General features: G+C 42.0%; 2 protein-coding genes across 10 annotated transcripts in view; one reads left to right on the plus strand and one right to left on the minus strand.

The window, feature by feature from the left end:
* Positions 1-3,335: 3,335 nt before the first annotated feature.
* PANK2 (pantothenate kinase 2) overlaps positions 3,336-22,683 on the plus strand; it is a 27,086-nt gene continuing 7,738 nt past the window's right edge. Inside the window, exons 1-7 of one of the 3 annotated variants that reach the window (XM_028499596.2) lie at positions 3,336-3,802; positions 6,412-6,486; positions 9,935-10,000; positions 12,977-13,329; positions 16,697-16,950; positions 18,040-18,216; positions 21,684-21,807. In XM_028499596.2, the coding sequence (XP_028355397.1) occupies positions 3,538-3,802; positions 6,412-6,486; positions 9,935-10,000; positions 12,977-13,329; positions 16,697-16,950; positions 18,040-18,216; positions 21,684-21,807 (1,314 nt within the window). In that variant the 5' untranslated portion in view covers positions 3,336-3,537. Of the gene's footprint in view, positions 3,803-3,824; positions 3,904-6,137; positions 6,180-6,411; positions 6,487-9,893; positions 10,001-12,976; positions 13,330-16,696; positions 16,951-18,039; positions 18,217-21,683; positions 21,808-22,683 lie in introns of those variants that run through there. The other 2 variants (XM_028499597.2, XM_024117143.3) reach the window with 2 other exon arrangements.
* Positions 15,649-22,683, minus strand: part of RNF24 (ring finger protein 24) — a 170,763-nt gene continuing 163,728 nt past the window's right edge. For all 7 annotated transcript variants that reach the window (XM_028499607.2, XM_055089894.1, XM_055089892.1 and 4 more), the window contains one exon: positions 15,649-16,555. In XM_028499607.2, coding sequence (XP_028355408.1) covers positions 16,414-16,555 — 142 coding nt within the window. In that variant the 3' untranslated portion in view covers positions 15,649-16,413. The remainder of the gene's footprint in view (positions 16,556-22,683) is intronic.

Below are 22,683 nucleotides of genomic sequence, written 5' to 3' on the forward strand. Positions count from 1 at the left end.
TGAATTAAGTTCATGCAACAATCCAAACAATTTGGTCATTGTTTCAGTTGGTTGAGGACCCTCTGGTTCTGGATTTTTCCCCACCATGTGCAGGATGAGCCACCAGATCATTAATGAAATGAAGAACAGGGAAAAGCCAGAGCCCCACACAATTCTACTCAAGACCACTGGTCAACTGATCTTATCAGTTGACCTCATCATTAACTGATTAATCAGCATTCTACTTTCCCTGCAGTCATCCAACAGTTAAGAGTATATATAACACAGCCCCTATGGAGGTGTATCCATTAACTAATGCTGCATGAGAAATTATTCCAAAACTTAATAGCTTAAAACAACACATTTAGTATCTCAGTTTCTGTGGGTTAAGATTTCAGGTGCAGGTTTGCTGCGTCCTCTGGCTCAGGGTCTCTCACAAGGCTGAAATCAAAGTGTTGGCCAGGGCTGCAGTTTGGGGAGGATTCACTTCCAAGCTCACGCACATGGTTCTTGCAGGATTTAGTTCCTCTTTTTTTTTTTTTTTTTTTTTTAAATTTATTTGGCTTTGCCAGGTCTCAGTTGCGGCACATGGGATCTTCATTGCCGTGTGCGGGATCTTCAGTGCAGCATGCGGGCTCTTCGTTGTGGCATGTGGGATCTAGTTCCCTGACCAGGGATTGAACCTGGGCCCCCTGCATTGGGAGTGCAGAGTCTTAACCAATGCACAACCAGGGAAGTCCCAGTTCCTCATTGAATTGTTGCTCTGCGGGCTGCACTTCCTTGTTGGCTGTTGGCCAGAGGCTGCCTTCAGTCCCTTGCCACACGGGTTGCTCCATAGGGCAGCATACAACACGGTAGCTTCTTTCATTAGAGAAAGCAAGAAAAAATTTAAATCTCTAAAAATTGAATCAAAATGAAAAAAAATGGACTAAATTCTGTATTGAGTTGTTGGCTGAACTACACAGAAAGAAATTATTTCAAATGACTTTAAAGCACAATTTGATTTTTCATCCCTAGTGCAACACATCCTAAGGACAAAAAGAACTGCAGAAAAATCTTAAACAGTGTTTAATAATCACATCATTGGTAATATTGATATTTTTATTCTGAAACTATTATCTATATATTTAATGATAAAGCAAATAAGTAGTGAATGTTGTGAAGTCCTTAGATTTTCAGGTTAAGATAAAAGAAGCTAAGTAAAAACTCTGATACCTTAAAAATGAATGGAAATTAGTATAAATCCATGATACATTTTTCTCTTTAAAAATTTATTTTCTGGGCTTCCCTGGTGGCGCAGTTGTTAAGAATCCGACTGCCAATGCAGGGGACACGGGTTCAAGTGCCGGTCTGGGAAGTTCCCATATGCCGTGGAGCAACTAAGCCCGTGTGCCACAACTCCCGAAGCCTGTGCACCTAGAGCCTGTGCTCCGCAACAAGAGAAGCCACAGCACTGAGAAGCCCGCACACCGCGACGAAGAGTAGACTCCGCTCACTGCAACTAGAGAAAGCCCGCGTACAACAATGAAGACCCAACGCGGCCAAAAATAAATAAATAAATTTTAAAAAGAAAAAAGACATTATACACAGTAAAGAAAGAAAAGCTATACATGCTTCAAGTGTTGTTTTGATGTTGGGATTCCTCTTGGCAGTCTCAGGTGATGATGATTCTTGATTCTTCAGGATGATCTATTGCAGCTCACAGACCTGGATGGAAGTTTCCTCAGGTCAAGAAGAACCGTTTTTTTTTTGTTGGGGGAGGCAGAAATGTAGACAATGCTGGGCACTGAGATTTAGAAGAGTAGCTATAGGTTTTCTTGGTTTTGTAGGATCCCTCTGGGGTGGCTTCCTGGAGGAGATGGAATTTCCAGAGTTAGGAAATAGGGTTTCCAGAGTTAATCCTACAGTGAGGGGAGCTATTGTTTAAAAAACATAAATTTATTTATTTATTTATATTTATTTTTGGCTGCGTTGGGTCTTCGTTCCTGCGCGCGGGCCTTCTCTAGTTGCGGTGAGAGGGGGCTACTCTTCGTAGCAGTGTGCGGGCTTCTCAGTGCGGTGGCTTCTCTTGTTGCGGAGCACGGGCTCTAGGTGTGTGGGCTTCACTAGTTGTGGCTCGCGGGCTCTAGAGCGCAGGCTCAGTAGTTGTGGCGCACAGGCTGAGTTGCTCCGCAACATGTGGCATCTTCCCGGACCAGGCATCGAACCTGTGTGCCCTGCATTGGCAGGTGGATTCCTAACCACTGTGCCACCAGGTAAGTCCCAGGGAGCTAGTTTTGAGTGAGCATGGCAGTACTATTCAGTAAGCAAGAGAGAAGCTCATATTCCTTGTTCAGCCTGCTACTAGCAGTCATTACAGGAAAGATGAAGAACATAAGGGGCATTACAGTCTCTCAGGGGAGGCACTTATGAAATAATTTGCTAGCAAGATAAACCCACAATGCCGTTCAACTTGACAGAATGAGGGAGTGCCTTGGGGGTACAGAGCCATGGATCATTCCAGGCAGGGGCAACCTATGGGAGAAGAGACGCTTGGATGGACCTTTGGTCAGTATCTCAGGGTTGGAGGTGACCATGTTCTCACTCCCAAAAAGAAGGTGATAAAATGATTAAAAAAACAAAAAAACAATCAGACAAAATCCCCAACAACCCAGGCCCCGAGGCGGCCACCAAATCCTTCTATGTTCTCCACTGCACCGCACAGAAAGGGGGTCCAGACTCTCCTTCCAAGAGCCAGCCCTACTTCCTGGCTCCCACAACCCCCTCCTTCACTACAGGAGGGTGGCAAAGGATTTATAACCCACCTCTTTCTTCCAGTTGCCATGGAGACCAACCCCAGTCCTTTCATTAGTTCTGGTACTGGGAACATTTCTCTAACGCAGGAGGAATGAAGGGGTCTTAGCCTAAACACGCCAGTGGCAGTGCTGGGGAAGGGGGTGGCGGTCAAACAGAGCGCGGAGGACTGGTGGCCTTGAAGGCAGCAATGGAATCAGGTCGAGGGACAAAGGCTAAATTCAGCCGCGGTTCAAGCCCTTCTGCTTGCCAACGACTGGCGACCAGACCCTGCAGCACACCGCTGGGCTGGAGAAGGGCGCAAGCCGGGAGACGACGGGACGCAGCAGCATGGCGGGGCTCGGGGGCGCGAGGCGGCTCCCGGGAAAGTTCTGGGGCCTGGAGCGCCTACCTGTGCACCCCGGTGGTAGGGGGCGCGGACCCCTCCAGCAACGCGTCCATTGGGCGGCGCCGCCATCACTCTCTGCTCAGCAACACCGCCTTCTCCTCTGCCCAGCCCGGATCCCCTCCCTTGCCGTCCTCCGCCCCGCCCCGTGCCTTTCATTGGACGGAGGCGCGGTCGATCCGCCTCGAATCAGGCAGCCTATTGGACATGAGGCCTTCGGACCGCCCCCAGCTTGTTTGGATTGGCTTGCTGCGCGTTGGCGCAACGGAAGAGGCGGCCTGCCGAGGGTGTTCTTCTGCTCTGGCTGGATTGCCGCGGAGGAGGCGACGAGGGCACCGGCTTTGGGGGGCTGGCTAGGTCGGCAGCGGTTCCTGCTGCGGATGGGAGCAGGCCGGCTCGGCGCGCCCATGGAGCGCCACTGGGGGGTCGCCGCCACCTCCGCCTCGTCGGGCCGGGAGCCGGCGCCCGGGGGCGCCGATGGGCGGCGGCGGGAGCCACTGCGGCGCCGGGCGAACAGCGCGTCGGCTCCCGCCGTCGGGGCCTCGGCTTCGGCGGAGGGCGTAAGGCGGGACCGGCCCGGCTCTTACAGCGGCGCTACGTCGGCCTCCCGTCAGCGCGTCGAAAGCCTCAGGAAGAAGCGGCCGCGTAAGTGCCCGGCGGGGCGCCCTCGCGTTTCGCCCTGCCCCCTTCCGGCCCGGTCGCCGTTTTTCCCGCGCGGAGACAGTGCCCCCGCTCGGTGGTCCCAGGTTGGTGCTGGGCTGACACCTGGCTGGAGGCCTTGGGTCCCCCAACGGGGGGGGCTGCGGGTTCGGCCCCATCCGGCCTCGCGCTTCTGCTTCTCGGTTGTCCGAGTGTAGCGTCCGTACCCAGGACCTTTCCTCCCTTCCGGTTCTTAGTTCCTTGTGCATTCTTTGGCCGAGAATCGCATTATTTTTTTCCTCGGGAAGACTTCTTTTGACCCATTTTCACCACCTCCCCTCCCCCCTCAAGTCGTTTGAATCCCCAGTGTCTGTCTTCCGTGGATTTCCAACGAGCTGCAAGACGTTACATCCTTTTTACCTGGAGATTTTGGGCTCAAGGAAAATGGTTGAGTTGCTGCAAGCCTAAAACTGGATTCCTTGTTCTGTATACTAAGCTTTGTCTGCTTTTCTTCCCATGAGAATTCGGGTCTTGTCTCACCCAGATAGCGCCTCTATTTTCTTTCCATTCTCTTTGCTGATACTCACGATTCAGTAATGTAGCACTGTGGGCATTAAGCCTTTCTCTTCTGAGGGAAAACGACTTCTCGCCTTGGCGGTTGCACATGCTCTTCCCAGAGAATCGGTTTTTCCGTTTTATTATCAGGTTTTTTTTTCTGCATTGTGTTCTAGTCCACATATTTTCTTCTCCTTACAGTTCTTCAGTTGGGGTCTTCCTTCAAAAAGCCATTGCAACTCTTGAAAGTATCCACTGTCTTGATACTGTAATATGGGTTTTACGATATAATAACATTTTACATGTGGCTATATATTTTTTTCTTGTCGTTTCCAGATTCCTATTTCAGGAAATCAGCTTGTTTTAAATGTAGATTATGAGAGTGAGAAAGTGGCAGGATGCATGTGAGGTCGTTTTTTCAAAAATTATTTTTTTTTACTTTATTTTTTTTATAAAGCAGGTCCTTATTAGTCATCAGTTTTATACACATCAGTGTATACATGTCAATCCCAATCGCCCAATTCATCACACCCCCACCCCCACGGGTGTGAGGTCTTTATTGGATAGTCTTGTACCTCAGCCCAACAACCCAGTTGCTTTACTTTTATATGATTTGGATGATTAAATATTAAACGCACCCCTATTTTGCTATGAAAAGTTTGAGAGTTCTTAATTCTTTTGTCTTTTCCTATATTCTTGAAAGAGAATTGGAAAAAGAGATGATCCGCTCTCAACCTATACCGTTTTTAGAGCCTGGTTCCTGTTTTGAGAAGCACCTGATTTTTAAGCGATGCAAAACATTAGTTCCTTCGTGGTTTTGTACTGCCTCATTAGAGATGGATGTAAATTCCAGAGATTCAGCAAAAAAGAATCACAACCATGTACCCAGCGCTTTGTGACCACTGGCCATGAAGATTAAGTATTGTAATTTTGATGTTTGGCACCAGTCAGGCACTCTTAAAAATTTTTTTTCATGTACTCTTCTAAGAGCTTTAATAAACTCATTAGTCCTTACAAAAGTCGCGAAAAGCCATCTCTCAGATAATGAGAACTAAAGAAATAAACAAGGTATTGTTTTCTTTCCATTTGTTCTTTCTGTACTGTCCAGGGGTATACCTGTAAGATGGAGAGGCAGTGTATTGATTGTGTATTGACCAAAGAATATACTTTGGTCTTAACTTTGAGGGAATTCAATAAAGATTAAATCTTTGTATTTTTTATTAGGAGAGTTGGGTTGGTGCCACCTTTCTTTTGTTAGAAAACCTCATTCTGATATCATTACACTACTTATCTTAAGGTAGGAGACTAGTTGTCATTGGAAACTAGAAGGAGCTGTTCAGTTTATCTTAGGAATTGTGGGCCCTGATTTTAGTCATGTTCTGCCACACATGTTCCCTAGAGCAGTGTGATTCCCAAACCTGTCCCCACCTCAGACTTAACACATCATAGTCATTAGGGATGAGGCTAGGCATGTGTGTCTAAGAAGTTCTTTAAAAGTTTTAGATTAGCTGGAGTTTGTCTCATAGGTCTGAGAGAAATACCAAATAAAGATTGGTTTAAAATGATGGAAACAAAGATGCTAATGATGGTAATGATGATGCTTATGTGTTCATGTTAGACACTGTGCCAAATACTTTATAAACATTTAAGTCTTGCAGTTATCCTCTGAGGTGGGTATTTGTTATCCCCAGCTTCCAGATTAGGCAACAAGCTCAGTGAAATTTTCCCTTTGTTCAAGGGCATATAGTGAGTTAGTAATGGAGCTGTGTTTTGATTCTAGGTGTCTGACTTCAGACCCAGTGTTTCTTGACTTTCCACATCTTGGAAGGTACATGCGATGTAGTTCAGAGTAGTGGTTCTCATGTGGAATCACTCAGAAGCTTAAAAAAAAAAAAACCCTCAGATCTGCAGAGGGCTCTAAAAACATCTTTTAATTTTTAAAATTTTATTGAGGCATAATTACATACATTAAAATGTACAGTTTTGACAAACGTAACAAGAGAACATTACATGCATGTAACATGTAACAAGAGAACACACATTTTAATCTGTGGCCACAGATGTGCAGGAGGTGTGGGAACTCTGGGATCACAGTGCTTCATGGCAGTGCCGGGGGATGAGCTGGATCTTTGAAGGTGACTCCTGAGCATGTTTTAGCACTCCAGGGAAAGCTTGGGGACATGCTGATTTTGGACTCATGCCAATCGTGGAATTTCCTTAACCTCCATTAGTCTAGAAAATAAAGCTTTTGTTTGTAGCTTGATAATACTAATCTAGAAAATAGTTAGCTTTTCCTTGGTATTTGGGGGAACATCAGTGTTGCCAGAATGGAACTGGTGCTGGGAGGTTGCATTTTATCAGGTGCAGTGTTTCATCTTCAGTTAGGGAATTAGGAAGGGCCGCCCACTGGGAGCTCAGGAAAAAAGTTAGTTTTCCATTGCTTTGTAGCCCATTTTTGAGGGACAGACTAGGAGAGGGTGCTTTTTAACCTATTGTTTATCAACTTTAAACCTAAATGAAATAAAAGTAAACACGGCTCCTCTTCTTTGATGAATAACGAATATAAAGCATTAAGCATAACCTAAAAATAATATAATTATGCAGCTTGTAAAATTAAGTATGTTATTTTAGGGGCCCATGTATGAATTGTGCATTTAGATAGTATGATCGTTGAGTGTTGGCATCACTGCCCTCTGTATATCTGAGGTGACCATAAGCAAGGGGGATGTATGTTATTAAAAATATTTTGCTGGGCTTCCCTGGTGGCGCAGTGGTTGAGAGTCCGCCTGCCGATGCAGAGGACGCGGGTTCATGCCCCGGTCTAGGAGGATCCCACATGCCGCAGAGCGGCTGGGCCCGTGAGCCATGGCCGCTGAGCCTGTGCGTCCGGAGCCTGTGCTCCGCAACGGGAGAGGCCACAACAGTGAGAGGCCCGCGTACCACCAAAAAAAAAAAAAAAAAAAAAAAAATATTTTACTTAAACACATGTTAAAAGGAGAGCTAAGGACCAAGATAATAGCCTGTAGGTTGTTTGAGAGTACCTTATCAGGCAGTGATATAGCAGAATAGCTGTTTTGTCTGGTTATTTAAAAGAGCAGTGAGGTTCCTTGGGCTTAAATTTATAATTTAAGCGTTATAATTTAAGTGTTCCATGGGAGCGCTTTTCAGGTTCATAATTTGGGGTATCTTTATCTTCAGGCACTGTTCTTTCTCAGTTAATATTCTTTTTCAATTTTTGTCAGCAAGGTGGACTAGGATATGAAAACCCTTTATAATGGTTTAAAGTTTGCTTTCTGAAAGTGAAAGCTATCTTGCGGTTTTTAGTAGCCTATTAAGTTTTGTATGTTTATATTTCTTTTCTTAAAAAATAAATTTTATTTATTTATTTATGGCTGTGTTGGGTCTTTGTTTCTGTGCGCGGGCTTTCTCTAGTTGCGGCGAGCGGGGATTACTCTTTCGTTGCGGTGCGTGGGGTTCTCATTGTGGTGGCTTCTCTTGCGCAACACGGGCTCTAGGCGCGCGGGCTTCAGTAGTTGTGGCACGCGGGCTCGGTAGTTGTAGCGCACGGGCTTAGTTGCTCTGCGGCATGTGAGATCTTCCCGGACCAGGGCTCAAACCTGTGTCCCCTGCATTGGCAGGCGGATCCTTAACCACTGCGCCACCAGGGAAGCCCTGTTTATATTTCTTGAATGTAAAATTTATTATTGAGTCTGCTGGTTTTATAGTAGGTAGTATTTTATAAATATCTGGTCCCTGAGTTGAACTATTTTGGGAATATTTATTGAGGTCCGTCTTTTAAAAAATATTTATTTATTTATTTGGCTGCACTGGGTCTTTCTTAGTTGCAGCACGTGGGATCTTTGGTGTCACGTGCGAGCAGGATCTTTTTAGTTGCGGCATGCAGACTTTTTAGTTGCGGCACGCGGGATCTAGTTCCCTGACCAGGGATTGAACCCGGACTCTCTGCACTGGGAGCTCAGAGTCTTAACCACTGGACCACCAGGGAAATCCCAAGGTTTGTCTTTTAATATGAGACCAAAGATTGCTGCCTAGACCAGTCTAGGGATTTGGGTTTGCAGTATTTTAACCACATGTGGTCTGGTGTAAACATATAGTTCATAATGTTGCAAAATTGAGTACACTTTTTTTTTTTGCGGTACGCGGGCCTCTCACTGTTGTGGCCTCTTCCGTTGCGGAGCACAGACTCCGGACGCACAGGCTCAGCGGCCATGGCTCACGTGCCTAGCCGCTTTGCGGCACGTGGGATCTTCCCGGACCGGGACACGAACCCGTGTTCCCTGCATCGGCAGGCGGACTCTCAACCACTGCGCCACCAGGGAAGCCCTATAATGCTTTTTGTTTGTTTGAATTCTTTTCAGTCTGCTAGTATTGTATTTGCTTTCTGTTAACATTTGCTTAATAGAGTGGACTAACATTGTCCAGGCATTTGTTTTTTGCTTACCCAAATTCAACTATATAAATGTGGCAAAGAATGGTGACAGTGACTCTACTCACCGATTTAGTCAGTGAATATATATTGGATTGGCCAAAAAGTTCGTTCGGGTTTTTGTAAGATGTTACAGAAACCTGAATGAACTTTTTGGCCAACCCAGTAATTGCGTGTGAGCTCAGGGATGGTAGATCACTGTTTGGAGGGGCACCTCTTATAATGTGAGCCCTTGATAAATGCAGTATTGGTCTTGAAACATAAGGTTTGACTTTTACTGTATCATGTTTCCTAAATGTAAGTCAGCTGTTCTATCAGTCTCCAGTGAGGTGCTTAAGATTTTGATTTATTCATTTTTGACTGAATGCCATTTTCATCTTAAAGAATCCAACTCCTCTTTATGATGGGACTCTATTGTGGGTGTTTTACCATTTATTTACCTTCAGTCTACTTGTATTATCTTATTTTAGATGTATCTTTTTATATAAGCATATAGCTGAATTTTCTCTTCAATCTGGAAGAGAAATTTGACGTGTCTGTGATTACTGATATGTTTGCATTCATTCCTGTCATTTTTTGTTTTGTATTTACTATACTTTTTTTCCTCTTTGTTTTTGAACTGATTTTTTCCCCCTAGTTGTTTGAAGGTCATATGTTCATTTTCTCCTTTTTTGGAGTTGCCTGTAAATTTTTAAAAAAAATTTATTTATTTAAATTTATTTTTGGCTGTGCTGGGTCTTCGTAGCTGCACGGGCTTTCTCTATTGGCAGCGAGCGGGGGCTACTCTTCATTGTGGTGCGTGGCCTTCTCATTGTGGTGGCTTCTCTTGTTGCACAGCATGTGCTCTAGGCACGCGGGCTTCAGTAGTTGTGGCACACGGGCTCAGTAGTTGTGGCTTGTGGGCTCTAGGGCGCAGGCTCAGTAGTTGTGGCGCACGGGCTTAGTTGCTCCGCAGCATGTGGGATCTTTCTGGACCAGGGCTCGAACCCGTGTCCCCTGCATTGACAGGTGGATTCTTAACTACTATGCCACCAGGGAACCCCAACCTGGAAATTTTTAACGCTTTTAAACCATCACTTCTTTATTCTTGTTTAGAAATAACCAGAATCTATATCTTCCGTTCCCCAACGAGACAGAACTGCTGCTTGCTTTGACTTCCCTCTCCTTTCTCTTCCCTCTTCGACTTCCTATGTTGAAATCATGTAAGTATTTTAGTTGCAGATTGCTTATTTTCCTAAAAGTCAGCGTGTATTGCTTCCTGTGCTTATCATTGTTTATATAGCTCATATTGAGCTTTTTCATGTGTAGAAATGTCTTTCTCTTGTACTCCCATTTGAAAGCTGATTTGGCTGGATATGAGTTTCAAATTGTTTTCCTTATAACTTTGCCAGTGCGCTATTGTCTTCTAGCATCTGTGTTACTGACGAAAAGTCTAGTTTTACCTTTATGTGATTTATGTATCTTCGTAGGAATTCACTTTTTTCCTTTGGGAGTTTTTAGGGATTTCCTGAAATTTCAATAGGATGTGACTATACATCTCCCTTTTCTACACTTATTAATTTTATTTCAAGCCAATGATTCCTGTCTTCCCCTATCTCCCCCAGAAAATTTCTAGAATTCATATAACACAGATGTTGGACTTACTGGTTCTGTGTTCTATATATCTACCTTTCTTTCATACTCAAGAGGCATTTTGGGAGAGTTTCTTAGTTTTGTTTTCCATTTGTTTTTTTCTGTGCCATTTTGTTATTAAATGTATCTGTTATTAAATGTATCTGTGGAGCTTTATTTTGGAAGTAAATATTTCTCCTTTTTTCCTATTATAAAAGTGTCTTTATTGGATATAATTTACATGCAATAAAAATATTCATTTAAAGTGTATAGTTCCATACATTTTGACAGATATATACACCCATGAAGCTCCCCTCTTGCCCCCAACAATTAAGATTTGGGTTATTACAGGAAGTTTTCTTCTGCCCCTATATAGTTCTTCCCTCTCTCACTCCCCCAGCCAGTGATCTGCTTTCTATCAGATACAGAAATGATTAGCTTGCATTTTCTAGAGTTTCATATAATGGACTCATATAGTATGTAGCCTTTTGTGCCAAGCTTTTTTCACTCAGCCTGTTTTTGAGAGTCACCTATGTTATGTATATTGGTGTGTCCCCCCTGCCCTGCGCCCCGCCCCCTGCCCGGCTCTTTTTGGTTTTGAAAGCTTCTCCCCCAACCCCCAACTAGGAAATTAACATTGATACAGTTCACAGACCTTATTTAGATTTAACCAGTTTTACATAAACTCTTTTGTATGTGTGTATTTAGTTCTATATAATTTTGTCACTTGTGTAGATTCTTAACAGCCACAACCACAGCTGGCAATCATTTCTTAATTTCTAATTTTTCTTTACGGTAGCTTATTCATTTTTAAAATTTATTTTTTTATTGAAGTATAGTTGATTTACAATAGCTTATTCATTTTTCATGGATGAAATCTCATTTTACCTTGGAGGATATTTATGATTCTTTTAAAGCCTCCTCTTTGTTCCTGCAACTCTTTCTTTAGATGTTAGCTTCTTGGTTTTGTGGTGTTGATTTTTCCCTTTTGGTGATTCTGGTTTGTAAAGTGATAATCTCTGGTTTAAGGATTGCTATTCTCCTGTCAGTGGGTGCAGTGTCTGTTTACCAGTCTGTCAGGATGGATTGTAGGGGAAAGATGGGAAATACGGCTCGATGTGGGGGCTCCCCACTTCTTCTGGGTAACAGCAGCTACATGGATGCTGCTACTGATGCTTGGGCTCAAGTGCCTGTGCCCAGTGAAGACTTTGCCTCTTTGGAGGAGGGGGAGGGGAGTGGCTGGCCTGTCCAGTTGTGCCGAGTGTATTTCCCCACCATATCACTATGACTGCACCAGAGCCTGCTTCTGTTTCCCCATGGCAGCTACCCCATCGACAGCTTGGATGGAGCACCCATCTGCTCCCCGCACCTTCATAGCTGCTCCCAGTTTTTATGGCATTTCTCTTTTCAGGGTTCTGGACAGTTATTGCCTCTATCAACCTCATTTTGCTGATGGTATCACTTCTTGTTTCTCAGAATTATTTTAGAAAATCTGTAAGTTTATATCTTTAGTCATTTCTAGGATTTAAGGTAGGAGGAGAAGGCATGTATAGCTAATGCGGTTTATCTTGATCCAGTCTCCTTAAGCCATTTTTTGGGATTTTTTTTTTTTTTTTTTTTTTTTTTTTTTAGCTCCTCCATGTGGTATGTGGGATCCTAGTTCCCCGACCAGGGATCAAATCTGCATCCCCTGCATTGGAAGCGCAGGAGTCTTAACCACTGGACCACCAGGGAAGTCCTGCGATGGATTTTTTGGGAATGGGTATTAACTTTGAAACACCTGTTCCACTGATGGCCATTGAAACCTGATGGATTGATTGATATCAGGGTTTTTTTTTTTTTTACATCTTTATTGGAGTATAATTGGTGTGTTAAGTTTCTGCTTTATATCAAAGTGAATCAGTTATACATATACACATGTTCCCATATCTCTTCCCTCTTGCGTCTCCCTCCCTCCCACCCTCCCTATCCCACCCCTCTAGGTGGTCACAAAGCACCGAGCTGATCTCCCTGTGCTATGCGGCTGCTTCCCACTAGCTGTCTATTCTACGTTGGTAGTGTATATATGTCCATGCCACTCTCTCACTTTGTCACAGCCTACCCTGATATCAGGGTTTGAGAGAAATTGACCACTGGAGCTTATATGTTACATAGGGTTGGGAATTTCCTCTAGCCCTAGTTTGAGTACTAAACCAAAGCTCTGAAAAGTCTCAACATTTCTTTAAGGCAAGGGCAAGGATGAAGATTTTCATTCTCAATCTTTTTTTTCAGAGTTGAGGTTAATGGGTAGTCATTTTGCTGTTTTTTAATATTTCTCAGTGCAGTTTGGACTTGTCTAATAGTGTTGTGTTGGCTTAACATTGTGATATTTTTCTTTTTGATCTTTGTAATTTTTTTTTTAAGATTTGTTTCCAGATTAGACAGAATCTTATTTCTTCTCCCCAAAACCTTTTTGTGTATATAGTTCTTGGAAACCTCAAGGTATGAAATAAATAGTTAATCTAATAAGTGTAAATTTAGTTTTCAGAAAAAAAGCTGTTCTGACTATTTTTTCCTTCCCCATTTAGTTTTTCCTTGGTTTGGCTTGGATATTGGTGGGACCCTGGTCAAGCTGGTTTATTTTGAACCCAAAGACATCACTGCTGAAGAAGAAGAGGAAGAAGTGGAAAGTCTTAAAAGCATTCGAAAGTACCTGACCTCCAATGTGGCTTATGGGTCCACGGGTATTCGGGACGTGCACCTGGAGCTGAAGGATCTGACTCTGTGTGGACGCAAAGGCAATCTGCACTTTATACGCTTTCCCACTCATGACATGCCTGCTTTTATTCAAATGGGCAGAGATAAAAACTTCTCGAGTCTCCACACTGTCTTTTGTGCCACTGGAGGTGGAGCGTACAAATTTGAGCAGGATTTTCTCACAGTATGCATTTTTTAGCTTATATACAATTTATGGTAATCTGATTGTTAAAAGTAATACCAATAGCAAGTGGTGGAATCATTTCCATCTCTAATGGAACTTGAATTTTCTTGAGTCAAGTTAAGATTAAATATCAATTAGTGATAGGAGTTGCCATCTAGAGATTGTTGTATAGTTTACTTTTTGCCCAATTCAGATGAGCTGATGAGAATCAGAAGCACTAACAGCATAGCATTTTGTTGTTCTTTCAGTATGAAAAAATAGTAAAGCTGTAATAAGCACAGGAAGGAACTAGCAGTGAGGAACAATATCATTGTCTTGAACAATGTGATTGAAAATAATTAAAAAATTAATGTCATTTCATGTTATAAAATTGTTTCCAATCTTATCTACCACATAATTTTTCTTATCCCCCTCATTTGTTTCTTGGCAATTTTACTATTTAGAAATATGAGGAACTCTGGTCCAAAGCAGTGTTTTTCGGGCCTCAGGGTTAGTCAGAGATGGTTGACAGCAGAGTCTGCTCTCCCCAAATGTGTTTTGATGTGTCCTGAGCTGCACACTTGTTAACAGGAGTCTGGATAGTAGGGGGAGTACCAGTGGGCCCTTGATTTTGTTTTCATTCAGTGAACACTGTGTGTAAGGCTTTGAGGCTAGGTCATTTGAGGGTGGATGTGGGGGTAGATGGGAGAATTGATAGGTGAATTGGCCAAGGCTCTGACCTTCAGAGTGCAGTGTAGATTTAAAATATCTTCACTGACCATGTTTTTAATGCCACCAAAGAGAATGTTATTACAGAGATTCTGCCTTTGCCTATGTTGTTTTTCATTTTCTCTCCCCCCCGCGACCTTGCGTGTCGTATGGTTTGTGACTTTGTCCTCTTTCTTTGTCCTCTATCTCCTTTCTCCCATAACTGACCATAACCATAATATAGAATTGACATGAATTTTAAAACTGGTTTTGCATTCTTTGCTTGAATTTTCCTTGGTTGTTGGTTTTCAGTGGTTTCTTTTCTACCTGTGAGTAAATGGGAAGGTAGCAGGAGGAGAGGCGGTCCCCCTCCTTTGCGGTCACAGTGGACTCTGGATTATAACTGGTAGGTAGAGGAGAAAACCTCTCGTTTTCTGGGACCCTGTAGAGATGCCTTTGGAACATGTTTGAATACCATTTGGGCTGTTACCAGAGGTTGTGTGCTGTGTGCTAATCCAAGGAGAGGTGCACAGAAGATTTTAGACTTTAGGAATTGGCTCTTAGGCTGTTGGGATTTCTCATCTGTATGCACCAGTGCTGCCCTTGAAAACTGGGAAAATGAAATGCCTAACAAATCCTGTTTGTGCATCTGGAGTAACTATTATCTAATAAACCACAGTGAAGTATTTTTAAAAATATGGAGTTTACCCTGTTTCTTTTTTAATGTGAATCAGATTTCCTCACATTGTATTGAGTTTGCTTGTGGGTGCAACACATACATTATGAGTAACTTGAGTTAGTGAAATAACTTTTGTATTTGGTCATCTGACTCTGTCAATTAGGCTGGGATTCATTAGGAATAATAGCACAGCAGGGCACTTCAGGTAATATGAATTATGGGAAAGATAAAAGGAGGTATTGGTTTGACAAACAATGTCAGAAAACTGCTTTTATTCCAGTAGGCTACCAGTGTAAAATGATTTTGCTTTGACATGAAAATGCTGGCACTTGAGATTCAAGTGTCAGGAAATCAGAATTGAGTTCATTGTGGCAGGGAGGGCATGGGCAGATAAAATAAGGACAGTGATGAACATTTTCAAGGGCTTGGGTTTCCTCAGAGGAGTAATTTAATATTCGTAATTAGGTATTACTTAAGGATTAAGATGAAGTTACCTATGCCATCTCCTTTGGATCAAAGTAAATTGAGTATAATATAATCAAATGAGAGTTGAATTAAAGGGGGAGGACTTGCAGGGCTAAACTTGGTTTTAAACAGAAATAGGTGCTTTAGGGGGTTGAGGCATCTTTTTCACTTATATTGAGTAGGTAGATAATGCTGGTAGCATTCAAATGGGGTAGAAGTTAATAGAATAAAAAGTGAAAGTTGCTTTATATCATCTCTGCAAAGTTACCACAGTTAAAAGTTTATGGGCTTCCCTGGTGGCGCAGTGGTTGAGAGTCCGCCTGCCGATGCAGGGGTTACGGGTTCGTGCCCCGGTCCGGGAAGATCCCACATGCCGCGGAGCGGCTGGCCCCGTGAGCCACGGCCGCTGAGCCTGCGCGTCCGGAGCCTGTGCTCCGCAACGGGAGAGGCCACAACAGTGAGAGGCCCACGTACGGCAAAAAAAAAAAAAAAAAAGTTTATGTATCTTTTTAGTTTTTCTGTGCATGACTGTGTATGACACATACATGTGCATATAAATATGGTTTTAAAATAAGGCAAATTGGATCATATTGTATAAAATATTTCTCAGCTTGTTTTTTTTGTTTTTTTGTTTTTTTGTTTTTTGGACTAAAAACATGTCTTGGAGTTCATCCCACTTCAATTCTTAATTGAGTAAAGATCCTCTTCATTCTCGGGACTTCCCTGGCGGTCCAGTGGTGAAGACTGCACTTCCACTGTAGGGGGCATGGGTTCGATCCCTGGTCGGGGAAGTAACATCCTGCATGCTTTGCGGCGTGGCCAAAAAAAAAAAAAAAATGTATATATATGTATGTTTGTATAAAGATCCTCTTCATTCTTAATTGCTATACAGTGTTCTATAATATGAATAATAATTTAATCATCCCTTTATTAATTATTTAAATGAAATTAAGTTGATAACAATGTTTTTAAATTTTGATTCTGCTAAACTCCCTCCATCCCTTGAGGCTGTAATCACTTTAATTAGTGAAGTATTTTACTTTCTAATTGGATACTTTCAGTCCTTTGGCTGCAGATTATTTATAATAAAGTGTGGCCTACTTTGATACTGCTCTATAGCCTTGAAGATGGTCTTTGGAAGGTAGATGTTGGATTCCTTGTGGCTCCTGCCATGTGTTTCCAGGTCCTTGCATCATTTAGACTTCTTAGAGTCTGCTTTCTGATGGGGCTGTGCCCTCAGCTGTGCTCCTGCCTCATGGTCCCCGTAAGCAGACATCTTGTTTTCTGCTTGGTTTTGGCACATTTCTCCAGCTGCCTCGGTGGTTTGAGTGTATTGGGTCTGTGGGAGCAAAACTCTGTCTTGTCAGTCCATCCCTGTATTTGTTGTCTCCAGATCTGTTTTGTAAAGCAAGCACAAATAGTACACATCGATGAGCACTCTTATGGTTTGTCTTATGTAGAGGGGAATGCCTTATTAAAGTTTTTATTTCTGCTTGGCTTGTTAAAAAATCTGAATACATTTTTATTTTATTACAGATAGGTGATCTTCAGCTTTGCAAACTTGATGAACTAGATTGCTTAATAAAAGGAATTTTATACATTGACTCAGTTGGATTCAATGGACGGTCACAGTGCTATTACTTTGAAAACCCTGCTGATTCTGAAAAATGTCAGAAGTTACCATTTGATTTGAGAAATCCATACCCTCTGCTCCTGGTGAACATTGGCTCTGGGGTTAGCATCTTAGCAGTATATTCCAAAGATAATTATAAGCGAGTCACAGGTACCAGGTAGGTCTTTTATATAAAGGTCATTGTTTATTCTTGATATCATAATGGGTTAAAACTGAGTTTTCAGGTACTGCATGTAAGAACATCTTCAAGAACCTGTTAAAATTATGTGAAAGACATGTTTCTCTGGGATTATGCAAGCAAATATTGTTTCTCTTTGGAAATTCTGATTTCATGATCTACTTTTCTTTAATCTCTATTGCTGAAGATTTCATTACCATAGTTTCATAAACTATCTCATCAGCAGACTCATTGAGCCCAAGGTCTCTGCCCTCAGATAGTGTTATGGTGTGCATATACCATAAAGTAACCAAAGCTTCTAGGTAACATTTTTAAGGAGAAGGCAAGGCAAGATCCCAGCTTTGAACTAGTTTAGATTTTACATGTATCCACACATACACATGGCCAGGGGATGTCGTGAGATCTAGAAGTTGAGGTACTGAGCAGTAGAAAAATGTTTGGGGGAGGGAAGTCTGAAAAGGGAGGATAGTCTGAAAAGGGAGGATTAGGTGGCAGATGAGAATGAATACCTTTTGCTTTAAGGATCAGCGATCACTTGAGGAAAAACAGGAGCTGGGGATTGGGATAAACAAGTTTTTGAAGAGGTGTCAGTTAAAGAGTGAGAGGAGTAATTTTGGGAGAGAAAACACATTCATGGAGGAGTTCTAGTTGGGGTAAGGGGGGCTGATGACTCAGGGTGACAAGATGCTTGGATGAGGATGACTTGGGGCTTGCACTTGGAGAGAGAAAGGGAAGAGGTGCCACCATGGCCCTGGTGGGCTGATCTGCACCTGAGGCTCCTAGTATTCAGCAGGTACCCAGACTGCATTGGGGACATGGGTAAAGAGGCGGGCCCTGTGTTTTGCTGCTTTGTTTGCTTGGCTTATGTGAATATGGTATCTTCAAGGTGTCCATTAGACACTTTATTTTTATCTTTTCACAGACTTGTTTCCTCCTTAGTGGCATCTGCATGATTGGGATGGGGCAAGAGTGGGTTGATACATGAATATGGTTTTGGATTCATAAATATTACCTTCCTATTCTTATTTTGAAAAATGTTTATAATACTATGTTTGTTTTTAATCACAGTCTTGGAGGAGGAACTTTTTTTGGTCTTTGCTGTCTTCTTACTGGCTGTACCACATTTGAAGAAGCTCTTGAAATGGCATCACGTGGAGATAGCACCAAAGTGGATAAACTAGTACGAGACATTTATGGAGGGGACTATGAGAGGTTTGGACTGCCAGGCTGGGCTGTGGCTTCAAGGTAAGGGAAAGGGGTGTGTGTGCTCTAAGAAATACAAGATAATACAGTGGAATATTATCAGCCATAAAGAAGAACAAAATTATGCCATTTGCAGCAACATGGGTGGATGGACCTAGAGATTCTTATACTGAGTGAAGTAAGTCAGACAGAGGAGGACAAATACCATATGATATCACTTTATATATGGAATCTAAAAAAAGGCTACAAATGAACTTATCTACAAAACCAAAATAGAGTTACAGATGTAGAAAATAAACTTATGGTTACGGGGGGATAAGGGGTGGGGGAGGAAGAATTGGAAGATTGGGATTGACACATACACACTACTATATATAAAACAGATGACTAATAAGGACCTACTGTATAGCACAGGGAACTCTACTCAATACTCTGTAATGGCCTATATGGGAAAAGAATCTAAAAAAGAGTGGCTATATTTATTTGTGTAACAGATTCACTTTGCTGTACACCTGAAACTAACACAGCATTGTAAATGAGTTATACCCCAATTTAAAAAAAATACAGGAATAAAGTATTAAGTATTGGGTATATCTTTTACCCTTTAAATAGCTTTACATACTCTGAAGTCACCTGTTTAAAGTGTGCAATTTAGTAGTTTCTAGTATATTTATAGAATTTTACAACCATCTTCATACTACAATTTTGGAACATTTTCATCATTCCAGAAAGAAACCTTGTATATGTTAGCTGTCACTCTCCGTTCCCCCACCCACAGTCCCTAGTAAACACTAGTCTGTTTTCTATCTCTATGGCATCATACAATATGTGATTTTTGTGACTGGGTTCTTTCACTCAGCATAGTATTTTCAAGGTTCATCCATGTAGTAGCATGAATCAGTGCTTTGTTCCTTTTTACTGCAGAATAATATTCTTTGTATGGATATACAATGTTGTATTTATCCATTTATCAGTTGATTATCTTTTGGGTTGCTTCATCTCTTTGCTTTATTATGAATAATGGGGCTGTAAACATTCATGAACAAGTCTTTGTGTGGACATATGTTTTTAATTCTCTTGGGTATATACCTAGGAGTGGAATTGCTGGGTCATATGGTAACTCAGTGTTTAATCTTTTGAGGAACTGTCAAACTGTTGTCCAAAGTGGCTGTACCATTTTACAGTTTCACCAGCAGTATATAAGAGTTTAAATTTCTCTACATCCTTGCCAATACTTGTTATTGTCTGTCTTTTGGGTTTTAATTGCCTTAATAAGTGTAAGGGGATCTCTTATTTTGATTTGCACTTCCCTGATGACTGATGGTGTTGAACATCTTTTAATGTACTTATTGGCTCTTTATTTTCATTGGAGAAATGTCTGTTCAAGTCTTTGCTCATTTTTTAGTTGGATTCTTTGTCTTTTTATTATTGAATTGTAAGAATTCTTATATGTTTTGGACACAGGTCCTTTATCAAGTATATAATTTGCAAATATTTTCTCCCAGTCTGTTTGTTGGTTGTCTTTTCACTTCCTTCATGGTGGCCTTTGCAGCATAGAAGTTTTAAATTTTGATGAACTCATTCTTATCTATCTTCTCTTTTATCACTTGTGCTTTTGATGTCATGTATAAGAAATCATTGCCTAACCTAAGATCATGAAGACTGACTTCTGTATTTTTTTTCTAAGCATTTTATAGTTTTAGCTCTTAAATTTAGGTCTGTGATCCATTTTGAGTTCATTTTTGTGTGTGGTGTGAGGTAGAGGTTCAGATTCATTCTTTTGCATGTGGCTATATAGGATATATAGTTGTCCCAGCACCATTTGTTGGATAGACTATTAATTCCCCATTGAATTCTCTCGGCCCCTTTGTTGAAAATCACTTGACCATAAATGTATCGGTTTATTTTTGGACTCTCATTTCTATTGCATTGATCTATATTTCTATCCTTATGCCAGTACCACACTGCTTTGATTACTGTAGCTTTAGTACTAAGTTTTGAGACTGAGAAGAGTGAGTCCTTCAACTTAATCTTCTTTTTCAAGATTGTTTTGGCTAACCTGGGCCCTTGACATTCCGTGTGAATTTTAGGATCAGCTTGTTGATAATCTGCACCAAAAGGCAACTGGGATTTTGACAGGGATTGTGTTGAGTCTGTTAGTCAGTTTGGAAAGTATTGCCATCCTAACACTATCAGGTCTTCGGACCCAAGAAGATAGACTGTCTTTCCATTTAGATCATTGCTGTCATTTACCAATGTTTTGTACTTTTCAGTGTACAAGTGTTATTCTCTTGTTAAATATATTGCTAAGCATTTTATTCTCTTTGATGCTATTATAAATGGAATTGTTTTCTTAATTTCATTTTTGGATTGTTTAGAAATACAGTTGCTTTTGTGTGTATTGGGACACATGGTTTTTAATAATAGAAAAGGCACTCATATACATGTTTGTTTACTAATTTTAGGTACTTTGTAAATGCTGTAGATTTCATTTTCTGTGTTTTTTTTTTTTGGCGGTACGCGGGCCTCTCACTGTTGTGGCCTCTCCCGTTGCGGAGCACAGGCTCTGGACGCACAGGCTCAGCAGCCATGGTTCACGGGCCTAGCTGCTCCGCGGCATGTGGGATCTTCCCGGACTGGGGCATGAACCCATGTCCCCTGCATCGGCAGGTGGACTCTCAACCACTGTGCCACCAGGGAAGCCCCATTTTCTATGTTTGTAGCATCTGCTCAATGATAATCACTTCCTTTTCTGATTGGTTGGGTTTGTGATGAGGTCATAGTTATTTATATATCAATTCTGCTGGTCAGGTACTTTGAAATACCTGATCTTCTGGGGAAATCTGAAACTCTTAAATAGTTTACTCAGGGACTCAGCTGTCAGATAAAGCAGTTTACCAGATGTGAATGTGACCATTCAGCTGAGTGGAACAGCTATGCAGTTGGGGGCAAATTGCTAATTGAGGCATCTTCCTGAAACTTAGCCTGGTTGCAGAAAGAGCACGGTGCCTTCAATGGATCTGAATGTGCAGATACGTGGCGTCAAAGCTAGATTTCATTGGAAACCACAGGGAAAGCCATTTGCTCATTCAGAATGCTTGAGGTGTGGGAATTCCCTGGCAGTCCAGTGGTTAGGAGTCCGAGCTTCCACTGCAGGGGCCATGGGTTTGATCCCTGGCCAGGGAACTAAGATCCCACAAGCCATGCAGCATGACATAAAATAAGATAAGATAAGATAAGATAAAATAAAATAGTTCATTAAAAAATATTTGAGGAAAAAACTAAACTAAATAAAATTCTGTGTCCTATTATTTAAAAAAAAAAAGAATGCTTGAGTTCTTGAAGTTGCATTTCTTTTTGAGCAGATGCTCTGTTATTTTGTAATAAAATGTTTGAATATTTGAACAGTGGTGCCCTGAAAGTTACTTCTGTCTTAGTAAAGTAACATTAAGTTCTGTTGAGCTGTGTTGCCTTTGGTTTAACAATGAGATATTTTTTTTCCATCATAGCTTTGGAAACATGATGAGCAAGGAGAAGCGAGAAGCTGTGAGTAAAGAGGACCTTGCCAGAGCGACTTTGATCACCATCACCAACAACATTGGCTCAATAGCAAGAATGTGTGCCCTTAATGAAGTAAGGGGAGATGGATTTTTTTAGTTGCTCTGAGGAAAATACAGAACTTACTATGTGGGCCCCGCCTTGTATATGTCTGTTTTCTCCAAACAGTGCCTAAATGTAGTCGTAAGTGGTGGAGTTTGTTTCATTGGCAAAGTTAAAACGTTTCACACGTAGATTAGTCTTAATAGATTGTTTTTTCCTTACTCAAGATAAACACTGCTACTATCTAGAAGTAGAGGAAAACGTAGAGGAAGGTAGGGAAGGTAGCCAGTATTGCAAATGATGGGGACTGTTGGGTGGTGGTGACGGATGGCGATGCTGAATGTAGATGCCGTGCCCACTGTTGAGCTCTAGAGTCCCTGGGAATGAATCCAGAGGAAGGCACTGAAGCTGGGAGAAGACTGAGTGGGCCAAGGAATGCCCACCCTGCTCCCCCTCCACTGCAGCAGAGCTGTCTTTGTGCTTTCAGCTTCTTTACAGTGCTGCCTTGTAGCATTCAGGTCAAGCAGCATTGTACAGGGCTATGAAAGAACTAAGAATGGCCTTCCCTTGGGGATCCAGTTGGTGCAGCTTTATAGCTTATCCCTATTTATACACTATTGTTTAAAATTATTCTTTTAAATAGATAATATAAGCATGTGACTTAAAAAGGAAGCCTCAAAAGGTACAAAAGGATTGTCTCATTTTTAGTTAAAAATACTGTATCAGTATGAAGAAATTAAAAATTCTTTTTTTTTTTTTTTTTTTTTTTGTGGTATGCGGGCCTCCCTCTGCTGCGGTCTCTCCCGTTGCGGAGCACAGGCCCCGGACGCGCAGGCTCAGCGGCCATGGCTCTCGGGCCCAGCCGCTCCGCGGCATGTGGGATCCTCCCAGACCGGGGCGCGAACCCGG

The sequence above is a fragment of the Physeter macrocephalus genome, chromosome 14 (assembly GCF_002837175.3).
Source record: "Physeter macrocephalus isolate SW-GA chromosome 14, ASM283717v5, whole genome shotgun sequence".
NCBI classification, from domain to species: domain Eukaryota; kingdom Metazoa; phylum Chordata; class Mammalia; order Artiodactyla; family Physeteridae; genus Physeter; species Physeter macrocephalus.